General features: G+C 44.7%; 1 protein-coding gene across 1 annotated transcript in view; it reads right to left on the reverse strand.

Annotated features, from left to right (window-relative positions):
• LOC115131893 (cadherin-4-like) overlaps positions 1 to 24773 on the reverse strand; it is a 364222-nt gene that overhangs the window by 65867 nt on the left and 273582 nt on the right. The window contains exon 5 of the mRNA XM_029663966.2: positions 24769 to 24773. This exon is cut by the window's right edge and continues 208 nt beyond it. Coding sequence (XP_029519826.1) covers positions 24769 to 24773 — 5 coding nt within the window. The remainder of the gene's footprint in view (positions 1 to 24768) is intronic.

Consider the following 24773-nt stretch of genomic DNA (forward strand, 5'->3'; position numbering starts at 1 on the left):
TACCTTCCCCTCCCACAACGTTCACACAACATCAGTGTAACGCTAAGGGGCACTGTCAAAAACATCACAGTCATTTGATTCCACTGTGTGAGTTGTGTGTCACCGTGGGTGTGTGTGTCAGAGTGGGTGTGTCACGGTGGGTGGGTGTGTGTGTCAGTGTGTGTGTGTGTCACTGTGGGCATGTGAGACGTGCTTACACACTCACAGCCCTCCGCTGGGTAATGAATGATAAAGGGACTCATTTTGAAAGGCGCTAATAATCAAGAGCAGTTTCCCCCCCCCCCCCTCTCTGTCTCATTCCCTCTCCTCTTGTTAGAGACAAAGGGGTGTGTGTGCGTGAGTGCATGCGCGTGTGTGTGTGTGTGAATGTGTGAGACAGTATAACGTCTCTCGTCAGAACGCAGACACTGGTTAAATGACCTATTTGTCGACGGATCAAAGCAATTCTCCTCATTACTGAAAACTTGTCTGCGTAATAAGGAGATCTTATCAGTGAGCCGAGCTCCCCTCTGCCTGGCAAAACTGAATCAAATGAGAAACTATCGTGCTGCCGGGTCTCCGGGGGAAAACAAGGGAGAGAAAAGGGAGGTGGAATAATAGAGAGGAGGAATAGGATAGAGGAGTGATGCTCTCTGTACTGCTGCTGGGTGCAGAGAGGACAGGGGGGGAATCAGCTCCTAAATGTTCCTGCAACATTTCCATTTCTATCCTATTTGCACAGCGTTGTTTTCGCTGTATCTAAAACAATGTAATTCATATAGTATTAAATCATCTTTCCTGCTCTCACTTAAAATAGACCGACTTGACTTTTTATCATAATCGTCTATATGTTTTGTATGTAGAAAGACTGAAACACATTGAATCCATGACCTTATGAATGAACACTGTGTCCAATCCAGGTGTGTTATTTCTCCCGCTGTCTGGCTGTCTGTGTATTATTGATAGGGCAAAATGTAGATTTCCACCTAAATAGACATACCCAAAAGTAATTATTTTTCATGAGACGGCCATAAACAATAACTGGAAACGCTGCATAGTTTTTTTAGAACGTTCTGGAACTCACCTTTCTGGTAAAAAAATAAATTGTTTGAATTTGACGAGGTGTACACCTTTCTGAGGACACAAGCTCAAGTACATTGTACAAATATTATGAGAATATGAAAAATCATATATAAATGTTTACTATTCAACAAAAGTGGGGCAATAGGGCTTGAAATGACTGTAACTATATTTAGAAAGCATTTCAATCAAATTATAAACGACTTACTATAAGATTTCGCCCTAAAAATGTAAAATAAATGAACATACTTAGTGACAGTACAATATTGTCACCATTTCATATAACTGATGACAGACTTTTCTACTAAATGTTCTCTGAGCAGCGCTGAGTCACCATTCAAAAACGTTACAACTTCGGCACAAAGCGATTTCGCCCGTCTGTGACCAAGAGAAAGTGGTCTTGTTTCAATTCTACAAATGAGTTATATATTTTTTCCTGTCGACAGCTAAAAATACATCTGATAAAACCACGGCAAGAGGAGACTACTAATTGTTGCATCCTCTAGACCAGGGGTGTCAAAGTCAAATGGACGGAGGGCCAAATAAAAAAATCAGCTACAAGACGAGGGCCGGACTGTTCGAATGTTCATTGAAAATTTTTTAAATGACGCATATAGTCTAGTGAACCTAATTGAACCTACTGAAAACCTAACAAATATATTACAATATGATCAGATAAATAAAGCAATATTTTCTTATGGCTCTGTCAGTAATCTTTAATTTTCAACAGACACAAAAGACAAATTTCCTTTATATAAATATCCCCATAACATGAACATTAAATGAAAGAAACCGGTATTCAAGGCACCATCAGTAGACTATATTTTCTATTTTAGCAAAAGTGGGCTAAATTTACTTCAAAGAAAAAACAATAATAGCAATTTTCTATCATCCACTCAACTGAAATATTTTTAAAATATAATTGGATTGAAATACAAAAAAATAAAGTGCAAAAATCTATTAATCAAAAACAACACTTTGTTTAAGGAGAAGTAACATGCAGTGAAAACAAATATTAAATTTTAACTTTTAAACTTGAACTGAGTAAAAACTCTAAATATGTGATTGCACAGTAATGTTCACTTGTTTGAGGTTGAGGGTGATACTTGGTGGTGTCCCATCTTTTCCACAAGTTCATCAATGTTCGGGGTAAGGCTCTGAGCTGAAGAAATCCTCAGAATTGAGTGGAGGTGTTCAGCAGTAAGTCGACTTCTGTGTGATGTTTTGTTCAGGTTCATCAAAGAAAACAGTTGTTCACACAGGTATGTGCTGCCAAACATAGACAACGTTTGAGCAGCCTGGATGCGCAGCTGGGGCATTGTGCCGGGAGGAAACGGGCGAACTCCGCAGCACCCACTGCCGCATATTTTGCCCTCAGTGCATCATTGCATTGGAGGTCAATCAACTCCATTTGGAGGTTTGGTGGTGAGCTTTCCACGTCAACAGCAAATGGGTTACCGAGCAGTTCCAACCTGCTTTTTTGTGCTTCAAAGTCAGCAAATCGGCGTCGAAAGTCAGCGGCAAGCATACCTATTTTATCAGCCAACTGTGTGCTCGGGAACGCACTGGTAGAGAGCTTCTCTTTCATGGTCTGGCAGCTGGGAAAGTGGCTCAAATTTTCTTTCCGCATCTGCGTCTCCCACAGAGTCAGTTTGGTTTTAAATGCCTTCACTGTACTGTACATATCAGAGATGACACGATCCCGACCCTGCAGCTGCAAGTTTATTGCATTCAGATGACTCGTAATGTCACACAGAAAAGCCATTTCACACAGAAACATTTCGTCTCAGAGTTGTGTTGTGTCTTTCCCTTTGCTGTCCAAGAACAGACAAATCTCCTCACGAAGCTCGAAACATCTTTGAAGCACCTTTCCCTGGCTTAGCCATCGCACCTCTGTGTGATAAGGCAAATCACCATGCTCCGTTTCTAACTCCGTCAGAAATGCCTTGAACTGGCGGTGATTCAAACCTTTGGCTCTGATAAAGTTAACTGTGCGCGTGATGATGCTCATTACATGCTCCATTTTCAAGGCTTTACCGCACAACGCTTCCTGGTGTATGATACAATGATAAGCTGTCAGCTCACCTGTCGCGTTTTCATCTTGCATCTTTTCCCGTATCTTCGCCACCAGTCCGCTCCTGTGTCCACACATCGCAGGTGCTCCGTCGGTTGTCAAACCCACGAGTTTTTCCCAAGGCAGCTCCATCTCATTTACACATCTTGACACCTCTTCATACAAACCATGCCCCGTAGTTGTGCCATGCATAGGACGTAAAGCCAAAAACTCCTCTGTCACGCTTAGGTTGGAGTCCACTCCGCGGATGAAAATTGACAACTGGGCAATGTCAGAAATGTCGGTGCTCTCATCCACAGCCAAGGAATATGCAATAAAATCTTTTCCCTTTTTCACAAGCTGCTCTTTTAGATTGATGGACAACTGGTCTACTCTCTCGGCAATGGTGTTTCTGCTCAGACTCACATTTAAAAAGAGTTGCCTTTTTTCTGGGCAAACTTCGTCACAAACTTTAATCATGCAGTTTTTGATGAAATCCCCCTCCGTAAATGGCCGGGCTGATTTAGCGATCTCTTCTGCCAAAATAAAACTGGCCTTGACAGCAGCCTGGCCTTGTGATTTGGCTTTTTTGAACAGAGCCTGTCGAGATTTGAGGCCTCGTTTTAATTCCTCTGCCTTTTGTAGCCTTTGTTCCATGTCCATATTCTTGTTTTTGTCCGCGTGTTTCGTTTCATAATGTCGTCTCAGATTATACTCTTTCAGTACCGCCACACTTTCTCCACACAGAAGACACACAGGTTTTCCAGCTACCTTCGTGAACATATACTCCGACTCCCACCTTGTTTGAAACCCCCGGTTCTCAGTATCCACCTTCCGTTTTGCCATTTTTGATGGGTATCTGAAAGTTAATTTTACTGTGATGCTGACGACTGCTGTGCCAATAAATATTGAAATGAAGCAGCCTACTGCTCGGTGCGTCACCTTTGCATTGTGGGAAATGTAGTATTGGTGCGTGTAAAAGATCTGCGGGCTGCCGGCTTGCTGCGGGCCGGTTCTAATAATAAATCAAGATCATCCCAGGGGCCGTAAAAACCTTCTTGCGGGCCGGATGTGGCCCGCGGGCCTTGACTCTGACATATGTGCTCTAGACTCTCCCGTTTCATATGCACTATTGCATGTGCAGCTGTGAGTTGCACAGGCACAGGGAATCGCTTCTATGTCTGGATAGGCCAGAAAATATGTCACATGATGCTTGACATGGAAATAATCGATTTCATGTGTCTGTGAAGCTGCGCTTGCAATAGCGCATACGAATCGGGACAACTAGTGGTTTTACGGAGTGTAAAGGCAATTGATGTTGTGCCGTTCAAAGAGCTTGCTGTACACTGAAATGTCGTTCGGAACCGTTCCAGAATCGCTCAAAGTCCCCTATATAGGGGACTTAACATCTAAGAGGTTTTATGGGCTGAGCTAGTGCTAGTGGAGATGACAGCTTGGACTCCTGAGTAGAATTCGCCCTGGGGGGGTTTAAGCGTTGGCTAGCTAGCTCCTGCAGGGTTTAGCGCTGTTGTTGGAAACTAAAAGCTCACGGAGCACCGGACGTCTCTGTTTCATGTGATAGGAGTGCATTCAGAGCACAGGATTGTAGCACTGTGTGTGTGTTTGTCCCCAGTAGAGGCCTTCTGAGCTCAGCTCAGCCCACACAATACTCACCACGGCAGATTGAGAGAGAAGGAGAGAGGACGCAAACAAGGAGAGGTGTGTAAACATAAATGCACATACAGTGCTTTAAGAGAGTTTTCACACCCCTTGACTTTTTCCACATTTTGTCAGGCCAAATGAACGGTGCATTTGGAAAGTATTCAGACCACTAGACTTTTCCCACATTTTGTTAGGTTACAGCCTTTTTCTAAAATGGATTCAACTGCCCCCCCCTCATCTTATACACAATACCCCATAATGACAAAGCAGAAACTGATATTTAGAATTTTTGGCGCATTTATTAAAAATCTAAAAAGGGAAAAAACACATGTGAATAAGTATTCACACCATTTACTCAGGACTTTGTTGAAGCACATATGGCAGCAGCCTCAAGTCTTCTTGGGTATGACGCTACAAGCTTGGCACAACTGTATTTGGGGAGTTTCTTCCATTCTTCTCTGCAGTTCCTCTCAAGGTTGGATGGTGAGCATTGCTGCTATTTTCAGTTCTCTCCAGAGATGTTTGATCGAGTTCAAGTCCGGGCTCTGGCTGAGCCACTCAAGGACATTCAAATATTTATCCCGAAGTCACTCCTGCGTTGTCTTGGCTGTCTGCTTAGGGTCGTTGGCCTGTTGGAAAGTTGAGCCTTCGCCGCATCCTGAGGTCCTGACCGCTCTGGAGCAAGTTTTTTAAAATCAAGGATCACTCTGTACTTTGCTCTGTTCCTCTTTGCCTCGATCCTGACTAGTCTCCCAGTCCCTGCTGCTGAAAAACATCCCCACAACATGATGCTGCCACCGCCATGCTTCACCGTAGAGATGGTGCCAGGTTTCCTCCAGATGTGATGCTTGGCAATCAGGCCAAAGAGTTAAATCTTTGTTTCATCAGACCAGAGAATCTTGTTTCTCATGGTCTGAGAGTTGATAGGTGCCTTTTGGCAAACCCCAAGCAGGCTGTCATGTTCCTTTTACTGAGGAGTGGCTTCAGTCTGGCCACTCTACCATAAAGGCCTGATTGGTGGAGTGCTACAGAGATGGTTGTCCTTCTGGAAGGTTTTCCCTTCTCCACAGAGGAACTCTAGAGCTCTGTCAGAGTGACCATCGGGTTCTTGCTCACCTCCCTGACCAAGGCCCTTCTCCCCCGATTGCTCAGTTTGGCTGGGCGGCTAGCTCTAGGAAGAGTCTTGATGGTTACAAACTTCTTCCAATTAAGAATGATGGAGGCCACTGTGTTCTTGGGGACCTGTCTCGGAGCTCTACGGACAATTCCTTCGACCTCATGGTTTTTGCTCTGACATGCACTGTCAACTGTGGGACCTCAATTCAATTTACAACAGGTGGACTCCAATCAAGTTGAGGAAACATCTCAAGGATGATCAATGGAAACAGGATGCAACTGAGCTCAATTTCGAGTCTCATAGCATAGGGTCTGAATATTTATGTAAATATGGTATTTCTGTTTTTATTTTTGATACATTTGCAAACATTTAAAAATCCTGTGCTTTGAATGCACTCCTATCACATGTTTAGATTGCTGAGGACTTTTTTTGTATTTAATACATTTTAGAATAAGGCTGTAATGTAACAAACATGTGGAAAAGGTCAAGGGGTCTGAATACTTTCATAAGGCACTGTACACACTGGAGTTGCAACCAAGAATACATTGAATGTTCCTGAGTGGTCTATTTACAATTCTGACTGGAAATTGTCTTGAAAATCTATGGCAAGACTTGAAAATGGCTGTCTAGCAGTGCTCAACAACCAACTTGATAGAGCTTGAATCATTTTTTAAAAGAATAATGTGCAAATATTGTACAATCTAGTTGTGGAAAGCTCTTAAGAGACTTTCCCAGAAAGACTCACAGCTGCAATCGCTGCCAATGGGGATTCTAACATGTATTGATATTTTTACATTTCATTTTCAATAAATGTACAAAGAAATGTCTAAAAACATATTTTCACTTTGTCACTATGGGGTAGTGTGTGTCGATGGGCGAGACAAAACATATACTTCATCCATTTTGAATTTAGGCTGTAACAAAAAAAACACGTGGAATAAGTCAAAGGGTGTACTTTCAGAAGGCACTGTACATACTGTAGTAGGTACACACTCTACACCATATGTATCTTCCCACAACAGATGCAGACGCGCGCACACACACTTTTTTTATTAACTAGGCAAGTCAGATAAAAACACATTCTTATTTACAATGGCGGCCTACCCCTGCCGAACCCTAACCCGGACGACGCTGGGCCAATTGTGTGCCACCCTATGGGAACACACACACATGTGCGCACAAGTACACACCTGCACACACGCACACAACCACACACACCAGTAAGTAAAGGGGAAATGAAAAGCCAGTTGGAGACTGGGAGAAGTCAAACTCCACTACATCTCAATGAGACATGTGTTCTGTTTTAGAGAGGGAGGTTGTGACGTATACTGCTGTCTGAACCACTGGAGATCACACTGGCACCTGGGGTCATGACCCCAGCTAAACCTTCTCCCATTGGACAAGATCTGTCAAACCTTATTCACTAAACGTCAGAGTCCTACTAACTAAACAGTGCCACAGACAAGTCATAACATGACTGGTGCATTTGATCCAGACATGTTCCACTACCACTATTGCCTGGATTTGGTAATACAGAACATACAATATATTGCCAGAGTCGCCTGCAACGCCCAAAGAACAACATTGCCATCTACAGCCGGCATTGGCCAGGGAGTGGTTCCAACATTGGCCGTGTGTTATTGTTTGAGTTGAGGTTTGAAATGTGGGTGAATAAGCATGAACGTACTCGCACGCTTGCACGCATGCGCACACACACACAAAGCCACACGCAAAAACACACACACACAAAACCACACAATCGCAGACACAGACACAAGCATACACAATACAATAATATTGCCTTCTTTGCAATCCTCACAACCCAATAAGCCATCCATGGAACAACATAGTGGATTAAATGACAAATGAAAAAGGAAAACTTATTTGGACTTGGAATTAGTTTACAGCTTTGTATATAATCTGTAAAAACCTCAAACCATTTAAAGGATTTTCTATAAAAGACCCCTTTTTGTGTGGGAAAATACTATAAGAAAGGATATCTCTTTAGATATTTTCAAAAGAAAACGTCCTATTTCCTACTTTTATATTAGGACAAATAAATATTTGTCAAATTATATTTAAACTTGTACAGACATGCAAAACATTGTTATTATTGGGGGGGAGTAATCCTTTGGATAGTCTTAAAAAGTGGCGCGATTATGAAATGACACTCTCACATCTACGAATTTCTTTCTCTCTCTCTCTTTCTCCTTCTCAGTGCTTTGTGTTGTTTTAGGGTCTCCCAACAACAAGTATTTCTGAAAGAAGAAGTGGAGATGCAGTTGCCTTGGTACTACAACCTACAGTTAGTCCTGATGTACACATACCAATGATCTGGCCTGTCATAACTGTGACAATTAGGTACTGTGGTCTGCCTGGTGTTCAAAGGGACTGACATACAACCACGAAGAATCATTATCTGTAGCCCCTCCAGAAACACATGTGCACGCCCGCACACACACGCTCACAAGAAACTGCTAGATGTGTTCCTAGCTCTACACTAAAGCAGCAGAAACAACAGAGTAAAGCCCAACAAGCAGGTGGAGTTACAGATACTATCATTTTTTGGGACACTGTAAAGTCCATGGAGAATAAGAGCACCTCCTCCCAGCTGCCCACTGCACTGAGGCTAGGAAACAGTCACCACTGATAAATCTACAATAATCGATCATTTCAATAAGCATTTTTCTACGGCTGGCCATGCTTTCCACCTGGCTACCCCTACCCCGGCCAACAGCTCTGCACCCCCTGCAGCAACTTGCCCAAGCCTCCCCCCACTTCACCCAAATCCAGACAGCTGATATTCTGAAAGAGCTGCAAAATCTGGATCCCTACAAATCAGCTGGGCTAGATAATCTGGACCCTCTCTTTCTAAAATTATCCATCGAAATTGTTGCAACCCCTATTACTAGCCTGTTCAACCTCTCTTTCGTAGCGTCTGAGATCCCCAAAGATTGGAAAGCTGCCGCAGTCATCCCCCTCTTCAAAGGGGGAGACACTCTAGACCCAAACTGTTATAGACCTATATCCATCCATCCTGCCTTGCCTTTCTAAAATGTAAAATCAAAAGCCAAGTTAACAAACAGATCACCGACCATTTCAAATCCCATCGTACCTTGTCCACTATGCAATCTGGTTTCCGAGCTGGTCATGGGTGAACCTCAGCCACACTCAAGGTATCATAACCGTCATCGATAAAATACAGCACTGTGCCGCTGTCTTCATCGACCTGGCCAAGGCTTTCGACTCTGTCAAATCACTGCCGGCAGTCTCAATAGCTTTGGTTTGTCAAATGACTGCCTCGCCTGGTTCACCAACTACTTTTCAGATAGAGTTCAGTGTGTCAAATCGGAGGGCCTGTTGTCTGGACCTCTGGCAGTCTCTATGGGGGTGCCACAGGGTTCAATTCTCGGGCCGACTCTTTTCTCTCTATTAATCAATGATGCTGCTCTTGCTGCTGGTGATTCTCTGAATCACCTCTACGTAGACGACACCATTTTGTATACATCTGGCCCTTCTTTGGACACTGTGTTAACTTCTTGGTGACAGGGGGCAGTATTTCCATTGCTCCTCTCCCCAGAAGATAATATATGCATATTATTGGTAGATTTGGATAGAAAACACTCTGAAGTTTCTAAAACTGTTTGAATCATGTCTGTGAGTATAACAGAACTTATGTAGCAGGCGAAACCCAGAGGAAAAACCATTCAGATTTTTGTTTTGGAGGTCACTCTCTTTTCAATGAGCTTTCATTGGGAATCCAGATTTCTTGCAGTTCCTACCGCTTCCGCAGTCTTTAGAAATTGGTTGAGGTTTTTCCTTTGTGTAATGAAGAAGTAGCCCTGTTCAAAACGAGGGTCACTTCAAGTGTACTGGTTGTTAGAGGCGCGTGTCCAGAAAGCTAGCGTCAGTTTGTTTTCTTCCTGTATTGAACACAGATCATTCCGTCTTCAATTTGATCGATTATTTACGTAAAAAAAGACCTACAGTTGTATTACAAAAGTAGTTTGAAATATTTTTGCAAAGGTAACTTTTGAGATATTTTGTAGTCACGTTGAGCAAATTGGAACCAGTGTTTTTCAGGATCAATCACGCCAAATAAATTAACATTTTGGATATATATCGACGGAATTAATCGAACAAAAGGACCATTTGTGATGTTTATGGGACATATTGGAGTGCCAACAGAAGAAGCTCGTCAAAGGCCTGATTTATATTTTTATTTCTGCGTTTTGTGTCACGCCTTCGTTTTGTGTCACGCCTCTCTTTTCTATACGGAGGTGCTATCCTCAGATAATAGCATCGTTTGCTTTCGCCAAAATGCCTTTTTGAAATCTGACATGTTGGCTGGATTCACAACACGTGTAGCTTTAATTTGGTATCTTACATCTGTGATTTCATGAAAGTTTGATTTTTATAGTAATTTATTTGAATCTGGCGCTCTGCATTTTCTCTGGCTTTTGACGTCTGTAACGGCTTTCTAATGGTGAAGGAGAGTCGGACCAAACTGCAGCGTGTCTATTGTGATTCATCTTAAAATAAACCAACGTAACACACAACAAAACACTAACACTACAAAACGAAAACCGAAAACAGCCTATACAAGTGTCTACTAACCTCTAACCAGGACATCAAGACACACAGGACAATCACCCACAATACAACCAAAGAATATGGCTGCCTAAATATGGTTCCCAATCAGAGACAACGGTAAACACCTGCCTCTGATTGAGAACCACTTCAGACAGCCATAGACTCTCCTAGAACACCCCACTAAGCTACAATCCCACTATACACACATTCCAAAATCCCAAGACAAAACACACCACAATACAAAAACTCTATGCCACACCCTGGCCTGACCCAATACATGAAGAAAACACAAAATACTTAGACCAGGGCGTGACAACGTCCCACATATCCCAGAGATGTTAACAAACCTCCAAACAAGCTTCAACGCCATTAAACATTCCTTCCGTGGTCTCCAACTGCTTTTAAATGCTAGTAAAACTAAATGCACGCTCTTAAACCAATTGCTGCACGCACCCGCCCACACGACTAGCATCACTACTCTGGACAGTTCCAACTTAGAATATGTGGACAACTACAAATTCCTAGGTGTCTGGTTAGACTGTAAATTCTACTTCCAGACTCACATTAAGCATCTCCAATCCAAAATGACATCTAGAATCGGCTTCCTATTTCGCAGCAATGCCTCCTTCGCTGCATGAAATATACCCTCGTAAAACTGACTATTCTACCGATCCTTGACTTCGGCAACGTAATTTACAAAATAGCCTCCAACACTCTACTCAGCAAACTGGATGTAGTCTCACAGTGCCATCCGTTTTGTCACCAAAGCCCCATATACTACCCACCACTGCGACCTGTATGCTCTCGTTGGCTGGCCCTCTCTACATATTCGTTGCCAAAGCCACTGGCTCCAGATCATCTATAAGTCTTTGCTAGGTAAAGCCCTGCCTTATCTCAGCTCGCTGGTCACCATAGCAACACCCACCCGTAGCACACGCTCCAGCAGATATATTGCACTGGTCATCCCCAAAGCCAACACTTCCTTCGACCGCCTTTCCTTCCAGTTCTCTGCTGCCAATGACTGGAACGAATTACAAAAATCACTGAAGCTGTAGACTTAAATCTCCCTCACTAACTTTAAGCATCAGCTGTCAGAGCAGCTTTCCGATCACTGTACCTGTACACAGCCCATCTGTAAATAGCACACCCAACTACCTCATCCCCATATTGTTATTTATCTCCTTGCTCTTTTGCACCCCAGTATCTCTACTTGCACATCATCATCTGCACATCTATCACTCCAGTGTTAATGCTAATTTGTAAACATTTCGCCTCTATGGCCTATTTATTGCCTTACCTCCCTAATCTTCTACATTTGCACACACTGTACATAGATTTTTTTTCTATTGTGTTATTGACTGTACGTTTGTTTATGTGTAACTCTATGTTGTTGTTTTTGTCGCACTGCTTTGCATGATCTTGGCCAGGTCGCATTTGTAAATGAGAACTTGTTCTCAACTCGCCTACCTGGTTAAATAAAGGCTAAATAAAATGTAAAACAAAATCCATCAGGTCACTGCAACCAGTGAGGGGAGAGAGTGGCAATGGCATGTTGCTAGTTCCCGCAGATTGTAATAGTTATAAGCACACACACGCAAATGCACACACACACAAGCATGTGTGTGTGTGTGTGTGATACAGACTAATATGTGGCCTGTGTGCGGGCTCTGGGTGAGGAGGGCGAGAGCAATACAATACCCTTCTCTCTATTAGTGAAAGGAACTAATTAATGGGTGTTAAGCAGGGAATGACTTTTCCAATTATTGCCTTAGCGGGACACAGTGGTTAAAGGAGCCTGGGACTGAATAGTAGAGGCTTATGGTAAATTAGGAAGCCTATTCTCCCTGTAGGTAACAATGGTCTGACTCCCCTCATTCTCTCTCCTCTGCTCTGGGAGGAAAGAATGGAGAGAACGCAGCCATTATAATGGTGGAGAAAGCAATGTTTCTCTCTCTATTTCTCTCTTTCCCTCTCTTTCTGTCTCGTTGATTATATAGGATTGATTGAATTGTGAAATCAGAGAGGGATGGATGCATGAATGAGTTTTCTTAGCTGCTCCTAGAGGCTTTTCACACGCTGACTCTTCCAGGGCAGAGAGACAGAGGGGTGAATGTGTGGCTACTGCACTTTCCTCACCATTTAGCCCCCACCCCACCCCTTCCGCCACTCCGTCCACTCTTCTCTCCCCCCTCTCTCTTCATCCATTCCCTCCCTCCACTCATACTCGGAGTCCATCAGGCCACAGTGAGGAGGAGGAATGCAGAGTAGAGAGAAAATGGGGACAGAACGAGTGAGAGGGGAAAAGGAAGTGGGAGGGGTGAAGACACTGCATCAGCAGAATCCTACAGTGGGGTATGTGCCTTAACTGGCTGGCCACTGAACAATAGAAATGTAGCCAGGGGTATACTGTGCCTTGATTGGAGCTTGTGGAGACACTAACCTGGCTAGAGAAGTGATCATAGAGGGGAAGGCCAACATACAGTGCATTCGGAAAGTATTCAGACCCATTGACTGTTTCCACATTTTGTTGAGTTCACTGTCTTATTCTAATTCAATTATTTTTCCCCCTCATCAATCTACACACAATACTCCATAATAACAATGCAAAAACAGGTTTTTAGAAAACTGAAATATCACATTTACATAAGTACTCAGACCCTTTACTGAGTACTTTGTTGAAGCACCTTTGGCAGCAATTACAGACTTGAGTATTCTTGGGTATGACATCTAATTCATCTGGTATAATTTCCTACATGTACAATCCTTTCCTTTAAATTCCGCCTGTTGCTCTTCCCCTTTTTCCCACAGACACACACAGATGGCTATAAGGACAGCAGGAGGCTCTCTTTCCAGCCCACAGGAGGAAACACCTTTGGAATCTCACCTGGTAAAACAGATGTCTAAGGAGCAGCTGGCTGAGGATGGAGGGACGGACGTATAGAGGGAGGAGAGAAAAAGACGAGAGGAGAGCAGAGGAGGAGGGTGTATTCATGTTTGATGTCGAACTGGATGTCTGACAAAACAAACCTTTTCCAGCCAAGGCCTGTCCATGCCAAGCAAGCTGGTGAGAGGCTGGACCTGTGGTGTCATATGGTGGGAACGCACACACATAAACACACGCGAGCATGCGCGTGCACACACACACACACACACACACACACACACACACAGAGTCCAACTACAGCGCCTCAGCCAGTCTGTCTGTGTTTCTCAGGATGTTCTGGCTCAGACTAACCCAGGAAGGGAGTCTGTTTGGCCAACTATCTCAGCCTGGGAGTCCAGCTGTCAGTTTGACAAATAAACCACACTGGATTGAGGGGGAGAGAGGTTGGTGTGAGTGCGCGCGCACGTGTGGTTTGGATTGGACTCAGATGATGATGAGTGTAGGAATGAGGCTGTTATATCCTGTTATAACTGTAAAGCTCTCTCTCTCTCTCTCTCTCTCTCTCTCTCTCTCTCTCTCTCTCTCTCTCTCTCCCTCTCTCTCTCTCTCTCTCTCTCTCTCTCTCTCTCTCTCTCTCTCGGAGTTTATGAACAACGTGGGATATTAAAACCCTTTATAGCATGTTGGAGGAAATGTAATTTTCTAGTGGGAATGAAAACACAATGAAAACATGGGCAATAACGTGACGATTTGTGGGGATGTTTCTATAAGTCAGAGGCAATGAGGAAGCTACCAAGTTAAGGGGCTTGGGTGTACCGAGAAGGAAAGAAACGCCATTGAAGTATAAATATGAATGGGCGTTATATATACTGTATCTGCACATCTAGGGCCTATCTATTGATCTACCTACAGTAGCCACATACTGAAAAGGTATGTCCATTCAACCTATAGGGATACTTCGGGATTCTGGCAATGAGGCATGCTAGCAGAATTACGTTGCGTTAACGCTAGTTAGCATTGGCTCGCGGAACTACATTTAACTTCCTTCACACTGGACACAGAGACATAAAAATGCTATCCACAAGTTCATCTGGATCTGGGGAAGCAGATAAAGGGCCTCGTGGCCAAATTCCCAAAGTATCCCTTTAAGATGATAGAACATGCCTTGTAATACAGTAAGTGGCCATCTTAGGTAGATTGATAAACACATTCCACTGTTTGCCTCTAGTTATGACGGAATGAGCCCTAATTATGACGGAAGGAGCCGTCACAAAACAAGCTCGGCAGAAACCATGTTATTTTCTCATGTAGAGAAGAACATAGAATAAAAGCTGACGTCACACTCTTGCCAGTTCCATAGAATGTGTCCCTCCCCATGTAACATTTGCTGGTCTGCCCGTGGACCCAGGCTATGTACACGCTCATCCCCGGAGCTGTGGTTTCACAGCAAACTCGTAGCCTCAACCTCGCATCAACCTGAATCCCGCGAGCGATCCCCATAGTCCCGCGGAACGCAAAATGAAACAGTATATCACTTCCCCAAAAGTGTGGGTCAAAGGCAGCAGGCCCGGTGCTTTAATTCCCAAAGTATCCCGTTTAAGTTGAATGGACATGCCTTGTAGTATGTGGCTATCTTAGGTAGATTGATAGCTAGTCCCTAGACACGCAGATACAGTATATATAGCGAGCGTTAATATTTATATTTCAATGGCGTTCCTTCCCTTCTCAGTAATGCCGCCGACCACACGCACCGACACTTCTTCTTTCTACCGAGTCCTGTGTGTCTCACGTCTCTCCACCTCGTCCCTTATACATCTCTCCCGTCATTCTCGGGCCTCTACTGTATCTCACTGCACTTCTGTGTCCTGCCGCACAACCACAGGGTCTCCCTGTCCAGAGTGCACGGGGTCCAGACGGCCGTTTGTTAAGCTGCTATTTATCCCCTCCATAAACTGCCTCTCATCTCATATTAAAGCACCGGGCCTGCTGCCCTTGACCCACACGTAACTCTTGTGTCTTTTGGGGAAGTGATTTACTGTTTCACATAGCGTTCCCTGGACTATGGGGATCGCTAGCGTGATTCAGCTTTGGGGGGGGGGGGGGGGGCAGTGAAATCACTGGTCTGGGGATGGGTGTGCACACAGTCTGGATCCACGGACAGACATCTTTTCTTTCTTTTTTACAGGGAGAAGGACACATTCTATGGAACTGGCTAGAATGTGACGTCAGTGTTATATTCTATTTTTCTTCTCTACTAAGAGAATAACACTGTTTATGTCTGATGAGCTAGTTTTGTGTGAGCGCTTCTGAGGGTTAATTCTGTCATAATGAGAGGTAAACAGTGGAATGTCTTGCCTCGACAAACACGTTAGCAAAATGCCGACTGGATGTTTGTTTTCCTGTCAATAAAGCAGGATTGTCGGAGATTCCATTTCCTGGGGCTGATACAAGTAATTACATTGATCAGTCTAATTTCATTCGAGCAAAGGAAATTAACTTTAAAATTCATGTATTATCAGAGAGAGAGAGCTGGATACAGGAGGTGGGGGAGGCTGGGAGGGGATATTCAGACTTAGTACTCCATGTGCCATGCTAATCAGATCGCCATTGGCCAGACTACTTTCTCTTAAAACTGTCTTCTTCTTCTTCTCCCCCTCTCCAAGTGAGGCACCCACCTTCACACACTAAGCTTTTTTAAAAATTTTTTACTATAAGTACCAGACCATCCAGTCACATTATAAAGATAATTGTCACATTTCCCTCTGAGTTACACCAACTGATCGCCGACTGATCTGTCAAAGCAAACGTTAGAGGAAGCAGCAACCTCCATTCCACTGACTCAATTAGCCTTGCTCACCGTGTGAAGCACTTTCACCCTCTCGCTTTCTTTATCCCATTCTCTCTCTTCTAGTGTCATCATAATTCAAATATCAAAAGACCGGGTCAGTCAGTCAGGAATGGGCTCCTCGAAGAATGTAACCTCATTCTGATGATAGGATCAAGCGAGCTGGCTATTCTACATTATTCACAGTATGAATATTCAGTCTGTCTGAGTACCAGACCACCCCTGACATCCTAGAGCCTTCTGCCAGAGCTCCTCTCGTCAGCCCCATGCATGTTTTCGCTTAGCATTTAGACTGAGCAATAAGGAGAGCTGAAGAGGCCCATATTTAAACTGCCACGGGGAGACTAACACTAAATATCCTAATGTGTATTTAGTGTGGTGATTTACTGCGTCTCAGACTGGGAGAGCTCATGCTGGAAGAGAAACACAAGGAATTTGGAAGGAAAACATTCAAGGTGAATTCTTTACGAGATTAAATCAAACAAAGAGGTTGAGAAATGAGCCAAGATGTGTTATTGAATAACACAGGGAGCGAATGAATACGCTGACATTGCTCTTGGCCATTGCTCCGGCAGAGGAAAGATTCAAAGAGAGAGGTCTCCTCTCTTCCTTTTCCTCCCTCGTTCCCCTATCTTTTAAGAGGTTGTTTCTTCTCTTTCATGATCCCTCTGTTTCTGACATGATGGACTCTGCCACTTCCTGGCTGGCTGTGTGTGTGTGTGTGTCTCCTCTCACACACAGACAGGCTATGTGGCTGCCATTAACAAGACTACAGGCGTCTACATTCCTCTACAGAGAGAGAGAGGGGGGGGGGCAACAAGAGTAAATGCCTAAACATAACTCTTTAGTAAATATATCAAGGTACTGAACATACATCACGATGTATGTTAATACATTCCCTGTTTTCTATTTTCACAGCCTGGACTTATTTGGCCAAGATAATGAGTTCCGCACTATATCACATCCATAACACATTCCATACGGCGAACACTGCGGTTTCCTCGTGACTGGGAATTGGATGGGCCGGCGATCCTTAAATATTCTCAACCCTTGGTTTCTCCCCTCCCGCACACTCTGTGGTGGACTGGCTCCACAAAACAAGATGGAGCCGTGTACTCTGGCTCCAAGTTCGACATCTCATTGTTCCAGAATAAAAGACAAACGCCACCAAACGAAACCCAAACAATGTGTGTGTACAATGGCAGTGACACGGCACAACGCACCACATTGTGTGTACGCATGAGCGTGTTTTTAAGTGTGTGTGAGAGAGAGAGAGAGAGAGAGAGAGAAGAGAGAGAGAGAGAGAATAGGAGAGAGAGAGGGAGATGAAGGGAGAGCGAGAGATGAAGTGGAAGATCGGTGCGGTGTTGGCACGGCCAGAGGAGGCAGAAGCCAGAAGGCTTCATTAGAACTGAGGGAAAAGGCCACGGATGCTAGGGCTCTGGGAAGTCTATCAGACCCAAACACAACCCCAGCCTTTAATCCCGCTGGAGTCACACCCACACCTAGCCACACACACACAACTCTCTTCCAAAACATCGCAATCGTTTATGCTTTTTTTTCTCTTTCTCTATTCCTCCACTTGTTTTGTCTTTTTCTTTCTTCTGCTTGCTGTATTTGTTGTTGCTGCGTGTGTCAGTGGAGAGCTGTAGTCATTCATCACTGGTAAATGTACGCTGAGGAGAAAGCAAGACACCTCAGGGGGGTTTCTCTCATCCCGTTCTGAAAACGCTGCACCTCCTGAGAGGAGGAGGAGGAGAAACTGGAGCAAAGGTGCTCTGGCAGGTACTGTAAGCACAGACGTACACACCCCCGCACACACAATCCTCGACTAGTATGACTCATCTTAGCTGTGAAGTGGGTGCAATTGCACAAAGAAACACAAGAGGACATTGATGTACAATCAAACTCCTGCAACTGTAAGAAACAACAGTGTTGATTTGTGTCATGTTTCAACTTCCACCGTAAACATTCCAACAACTGTCTGTTAGGTCTGACTCTCTAAGGCCTGAATTACAGGGCAATAAACGCACAACAGGGAGCAAATACATGTTTGCAACAACATTTCCCCATTATTCCAAATCAATAAGGGACATAGAAAAGGAACCACTTGTACAAAGGTCATTCAACCTAATTGTAGGGCAACAAAGCAGTCTTTCGGTGGCGCAGCAGTCAATGTCATAGCCACACTTTTAGAAAGAATCGGGTGCTGCCTAGATTTGAAAAGGGTTCCTCGGCTGTCACCATAGGAGAACCATTCATGAACCCTTTTTGGTTCCAGGCGGGACCCTCTTGGGTTCCATGCCGAACCCTTTCCACAGAGGATTCTGCATGGAACCGAAAAGGGTTCTCCTTTTAGAACCCTTTTTCTAAGAGTGTACTGATAACACACGGTTACAGTAATGCACTTTCCATGTAGCCTACCTTTGGCCAAATAATAGCCTAACCAACAATCAGGCAACATTATGGACGAAACGTCAAAATCCTGTTGCTGCAGGATTATTTTTGCCGCGAGAATTACATGTCAAATTAAGATCCCACATCTGTAGGAGGAAGGAGAAATGAATGGGACAAATAACGTAGACCACCGCGGGAAGAGGAGAAGTAGGCTGAGCGAACGAGACTAGAGACAGAGAAGACAAGACAATGAAAGAGGAAATGGAGAGAGAGGGAAAGGGGGAACAGAGGGATAGCTGCAATGCTAGAGGATCTCTATTGAACTCTGGGGGTTCCACGTGGATTCACAACGGACACCGGGTGTTAAACAGACTCTACAAGGTGTTGAACGCGTTCCACAGGGATGCTGGCCCATGTTGACTCCAATACTTCTCACAGTTGTGTCAAGTCGGCTCGATGTCCTTTGGGTGGTGGACCAATCTTGATACACACGGGACACTGGCGAACGTGAAAAACCCAGCAGCGTTGCAGTTCTCGACACACTCAAACCGGAGCTCCTGGCACCTACTACCATACCCCGTTCAAAAGGCACTTCAATCTTTTGTCTTGCCCATTCACCCTCTGAATGGCACACACACACAAGCCATGTCTCAAGGCTTAAAAATCCTTGTTTAACCCGTCTCCTCCCCTTCATCTACACTGGTGACATCAACAAGGGATCAGAGCATCAATAAGGGATCACCTAGATTCACCTGGTCAGTCTGTCATGGAAAGAGCAGGTGTTCCTCATGTTTTTTTTTTACACTCAGTGTATAGTACTATAAGTCTGTTCTCTGGTTAAGTTTATTGTTTCACAGAGGGTGTTGTTGGCTTTACGCTGACGCTGGTTTAGCTTGAGTCTTTATTTACCCGAGTGGGAAGAATCAATGCTTTTCTCCCGCATGAGAAGTGTGCGGATCAATAGAGGGTTTCAGAAACGCCTCGTTGAGAAATCGATGGCTCTTTTACATGCCATTGATGGCTGTTTGGCTGTTTGGGAAGAAAGCAAACAACAAAAAAGAACACATGTTTATTGGGGGTATTACTGCCTCCCGCTCCGTTCTTCTCCTTGTAAGAGGGCTATCATGTCCCCATTGCCTTGTCTCTTTGGTGGTCATTCTTCTTGCTGCTGGTTCAAGTTGTGCACCATTTCAGCTCCATCTGATCTATGGAGGATACTGCAGTGGGAATTTCTTAACCACATTAACTCTAGTGAACGTTCTACGCGGCATCTTTTTTTTGGAGTACGGACCCATTACACCTTTCGTTTGGGGAACTCTTGAGTACAGCCTCAAACTGGCCCAGTAGCCAGTCGAGATAAACTACAGACTACAGTCTACAGGCCCAGGTATTTGAGCACTGAAGGCTACATGGCTATATGTGTTGATACAGACACCCTAAAGGCTGTAGGTCTTTGTACAGTACAGTAGGACTGATGGCAATAGGCCTTGATGACCACACGCTAGAGGCTAAGGATCTTGATACAGTAGCAGCAGTCTCTGCACTGGGCTTCAGTCTCTCTGAGCTCTCTTTACACTTCCCCGGCAATGAGTGCAACTAGTCTGGTCAATGTACCGCGTGTCAACTAGCACCTCACTCATCCAATCAACACTTCCCACGACCCCACTGACAGGGCCCAGGGTCTGGGGAAGAGTCCTGGTTAGCAGCAGCGGCCTTGTCACCACACCTGTCCCATGAAGCGGTGGCCTGATCAAAGTAACATAGCCTGGTCTGACGGAGGGGTAGGGAGGGCTGCTGTCAGCCCTGTCTGTCCTGCTGACGGCCCCTCGGCCAGGGGAGGGGAGAGGAGGGCAGAGGATCGGTGGGATGGAGGGACTAGAGCTTCCCTCGCATGTCACTCAGCTGGGCGGCGGATGACAGAACAGGCCATTAAGGCTTGGATTGGCTTCACAGGCCATTAGGCAAGGTAGGCATCACACAGTCAGCCTCACAGCCATGCCACACAGGGCACTGAGTAATGGTGAGGTAGGTAGAGAGGGAGGGGTAGGGAGGGAGAGAGAGGAAGAGGAAGTGAAAGGGGGAGGGGGAGAGGGAGGAAAGAGATAAATGTATACGCAAGCTTCAGAAAGCCACACATGGCAGAGCTCTGCAGACACACTCTTCTCTCCTCCACCACACAAAATCTGAAAGCTGTGTTTGTCCATTGGTATGTTTCCGTGGTATTTATTCTCTCCCTCTCCCTCTCCCTCTCTCTCTCTCTCTCTCTCTCTCCCTCCAAATTCTAAAACACACAAACAGGCATGCACACACTCACATACATACATACACACACTTGCTGACATACAGACTTCATCAACAGCAAAGGGATTTTTTCATCTTGATACAGTAGCAGATGTATAAAATCGTGCACACCGCCATGCAATCTCCATAGACAAACATTGGCAGTAGAATGGCCCTACTGAAGAGCTCATTGGCTTTCAATGTGGCACTGTCATAAGACGCCACCTTTCCAACAAGTCAGTTCGTCAAATGTATGCCCTGCTAGAACACAAACCCACCGCCGAGTGCTGAAGTGGGTTGCACGTAACAATTGTCTGTCCTCAGCTGCAACACTTACTCCCGAGTTCCAAACTGCCTATGGAAGCAATGTCAGCACAAGAACTGTTCGTCAGGAGCTTCATGAAATGGGTTTCCATGGCCGAGCAGCCGCACACAAGCCTAAGATCACCATGTGCAATGCCAAGCGTCGGCTGGAGTGGTGTAAAGGTCGCCACCTTTGGACTCTGGAGCACGTTCTCTGCAGTGATGAATCACGCTTCACCATCTGGCAGTCCGACAGACGAATCTGGGTTTGGTGGATGCCAGGAGAGCACTACCAGCCCCAATGCATAGTGCCAACTGTAAAGTTTGGTGGAGGAGAAATAATGGTCTGGGGCTGTTTTCATGGTTCGGACAAGGCCCCTTAGTTCCAGTGAAGGGAAATCTTAACGCTACAGCATACAATAACATTCCAGACGATTCTGTGCTTCCAACCTTGTGGCAACAGTTTGGAGAAGACCCTTCCTGTTTCAGCATGACAATGCCCCCGTGCATAGAGCGAGGTCCATACAAAAACGGTTTGTCGAGATCGATGTGGAAGAACTTGACTGGCCTGCACAGAGCCCTGACCTCAACCCGACCTAATACCTTTGCGATGCATTGGAACGCCGACTGCAAGCCAGGCCTAATCGCCCAACATCAACACCCAACCTCACTAATCCTCTTGTGGCTGAATGGAAGCCAGTCCCGCAGCAATGTTCCAACATCTAGTGGGAAGCATTCCCAGAAGAGTGGAGGCTGTTCTAGCAGCAACGCCATATTAATGCCCATGCTTTTGGAATGAGATGTTCGACAAGCAGGTGTCCACATACTTTTGGTCACGTGGTGTAACAGGATCGTCTACCCATGGAACCGGTCAAAGGCACAAAACGCACAAAGCAAAAACATCAAAGATAACGACATCAAAACCCCACAAAAATCTATCTGGCTCCTTGTTAAAATCTCTCCTTGGTACAGTGGAGCTCTCTGTATGGCCATAACTGCCCTCCAGTCATTATTAAAGAGAGAGATGGGACCCGAGTGGAGGCATCAGCACGCATCACTTCTCCCCTGCTCCTAAAAGTTTACTCCAAGTCCTCCACCAGCTCCTAGAGGGCCTATTTACAGCACAGGCGGTGGATTGTATTGGCTGCACGCTAACGCTTCCAAACACTCCTTTGATTCCCCCCCCCCCCCCCTCCATTCCTCCACCTCTCCTCTCTTCTCGGGTTTTCACTGACCCCTGGACACATGAGAGCTGTCTCGCTGCAGTGGAGGCCCAGGGCTGCTGACGAGAACAGCCGACCCTGACAGGGAGAGATGGGACACATCTTGAAATACTCCTCATATCCTTTCTAATAAAGGGCGAGAAACCTCTCTCCTCCTCCTTTCAATCCCAGTCTTTTTTTGGGATCCCTTCTTATTCCTCTGCAGGCTGTCCCTTCGGACGGGATGAAAACAGGGTTAAAAACAAAGGAAGAAAATGTTTTTAAAAAATGCTTCTTCTGCACAATTTAAACCCAAACGCAAAAGTTGCGTAGGGTTCTGTAAACAGGCAGAAAAGCTGATGGCTAGATATCTCAGATAAAGAGAGAGCGAGAGCGAGAGCGAGAGAGAGAGAGAGCCGAGGGATGTAAAAACCAATAGGTTTTGTTCATTGGGAGTGGTGTTTTTTGATGAACAACAGCACACAGCATAGGCCTGGGTTCCAGAGTTTTTTTTTTGTTTGTTGCCTGAGACAAACTGAGCATTCTGTTGTGACAGAACCTTCACATTTCAAAGTCTGTAGTGCATTGCACTACACAGCGCTCGGCACAACAAGGCATTTACACAAGCGTTTATTTATTCATGTTGTTTTCTTTTTTCGTGCGGCTCGACCCCCGAATCCCCTCTGTGTTTCTGTTTATTTTCCATACTTTTTTTTCAAAACGAGCAGTTTCGCTGAAATGCAATTTGTTTGGATGGTCGTCACTTGCGTTGTTCCCCGCTGCCGTAATTCGAATACTAAACGAGCGGAGCTACGTTGAATAACGAATAACACCTCAGAGGCAGCAGACTGGTGGGTCAGAGCATATTTCTCCCAAGTTCACAGGACAGACATAAAAGATACGTGGTTTAGGCCATGGGAACGCATCATTGCGGGGGGGGGGGGGGGGGGGGTTCTATCTGATCACGTGGATAATATCTTCCCAGTTCAAAACAACACGCTTTTAGATCTGTGGTTTGTAGATGCACCCAAACCATGGACTTATATTAAACCTCGAGGGATGAAGTCTTGCCCTGGCTTTAGCTAGCTGAGGATAGGGACTTTTTCTTACTTAATGTCACTCAAGGCTTTCCATTATACCAGGATCCAGACCAGGATTTTTACTTACACGTCTGTGACAAATTACATTGTAAGGGGAGCTGTGCAAATATCATTAAAGTCAACTGAACTGAATTGCTGAATAAAGGGGACAATATACAGTTATTTCAGTGAAAGCCCAGCAGACTCATGAAAGACTTAGAGAGACGGAGCTTTTCGGTGTCTCTGGCGACAGAGCTCTCAGTCCAAGGGGAAAAGCTCTTAGCCCAATCAGTGTGGTTAGAATACCTGAGCACATTTTGCAGTTGTAATCGTATCACAGACACATAGCATAATCACATTCCGTGCCTGACAACCAGTCATAATGAGGATGGGGGGAGTAGGCACGAACCGGTAGTGAGAATCCTCTCTTTGTTTCTCCTGTAGGGCTTTCTACCATACTCGCTCTCACTCACAAGAACATTCAGTGGCCATTGCTTCTTAAATGGTTTTGACCACCCAAGGACTTGCTATGCAAACAGAGCGATTATGAATTACACTGATTAGCATTGATATTTGATCCATATATACACTCCCGTTCAAAAGTTTGGGGTCACTTAGGAATGCCCCTGTTTTTGAAAGAAAAGCAAATTTTTTTGTCCATTAAAATAACATCAGATTGATCAGAAACACAGTGTTGACATTGCTAATGTTGTAAATGACTATTGTAGCTGGAACTGGCAGATCTTATATGGAATATCTACATAGGTGTACAGAGGCCCATTGTCAGCAACCATCACTCCTGTGTTCCAATGTCACATTTTTTATTTATTTATTTTATTTCACCTTTATTTAACCAGGTAAGCAAGTTGAGAACAAGTTCTCATTTACAATTGCGACCTGGCCAAGATAAAGCAAAGCAGTTCGACACATACAACGACACAGAGTTACACATGGAGTAAAACAAACATACAGTCAATAATACAGTAAAAAAAAACAAGTCTATATACAATGTGAGCGAATTAGGTGAGAAGGGAGGTAAAGGCAAAAAAGGCCATGGTGGCAAAGTAAATATTGTGTTAACATTATTGTGTTAACATTGTGTTATCTATTTTTTTTAAAGGCTTTAAAAGGCTTATTGATCATTAGAAAACCCTTTTGCAATTTGTGATTTTATGCCTGACGAACAAACACCACGCGTACGAACCATTTATTGTTAGGACTTGAAAAAGGGTTCAAGTTCTGTGTACTTCCTGTCCGACTTTGGGAGTTTTAACCAATCATAAAGGTCACTTACGCTGA

Source organism: Oncorhynchus nerka, linkage group LG7, assembly GCF_034236695.1.
Source record: "Oncorhynchus nerka isolate Pitt River linkage group LG7, Oner_Uvic_2.0, whole genome shotgun sequence".
Lineage (NCBI taxonomy): Eukaryota > Metazoa > Chordata > Actinopteri > Salmoniformes > Salmonidae > Oncorhynchus > Oncorhynchus nerka.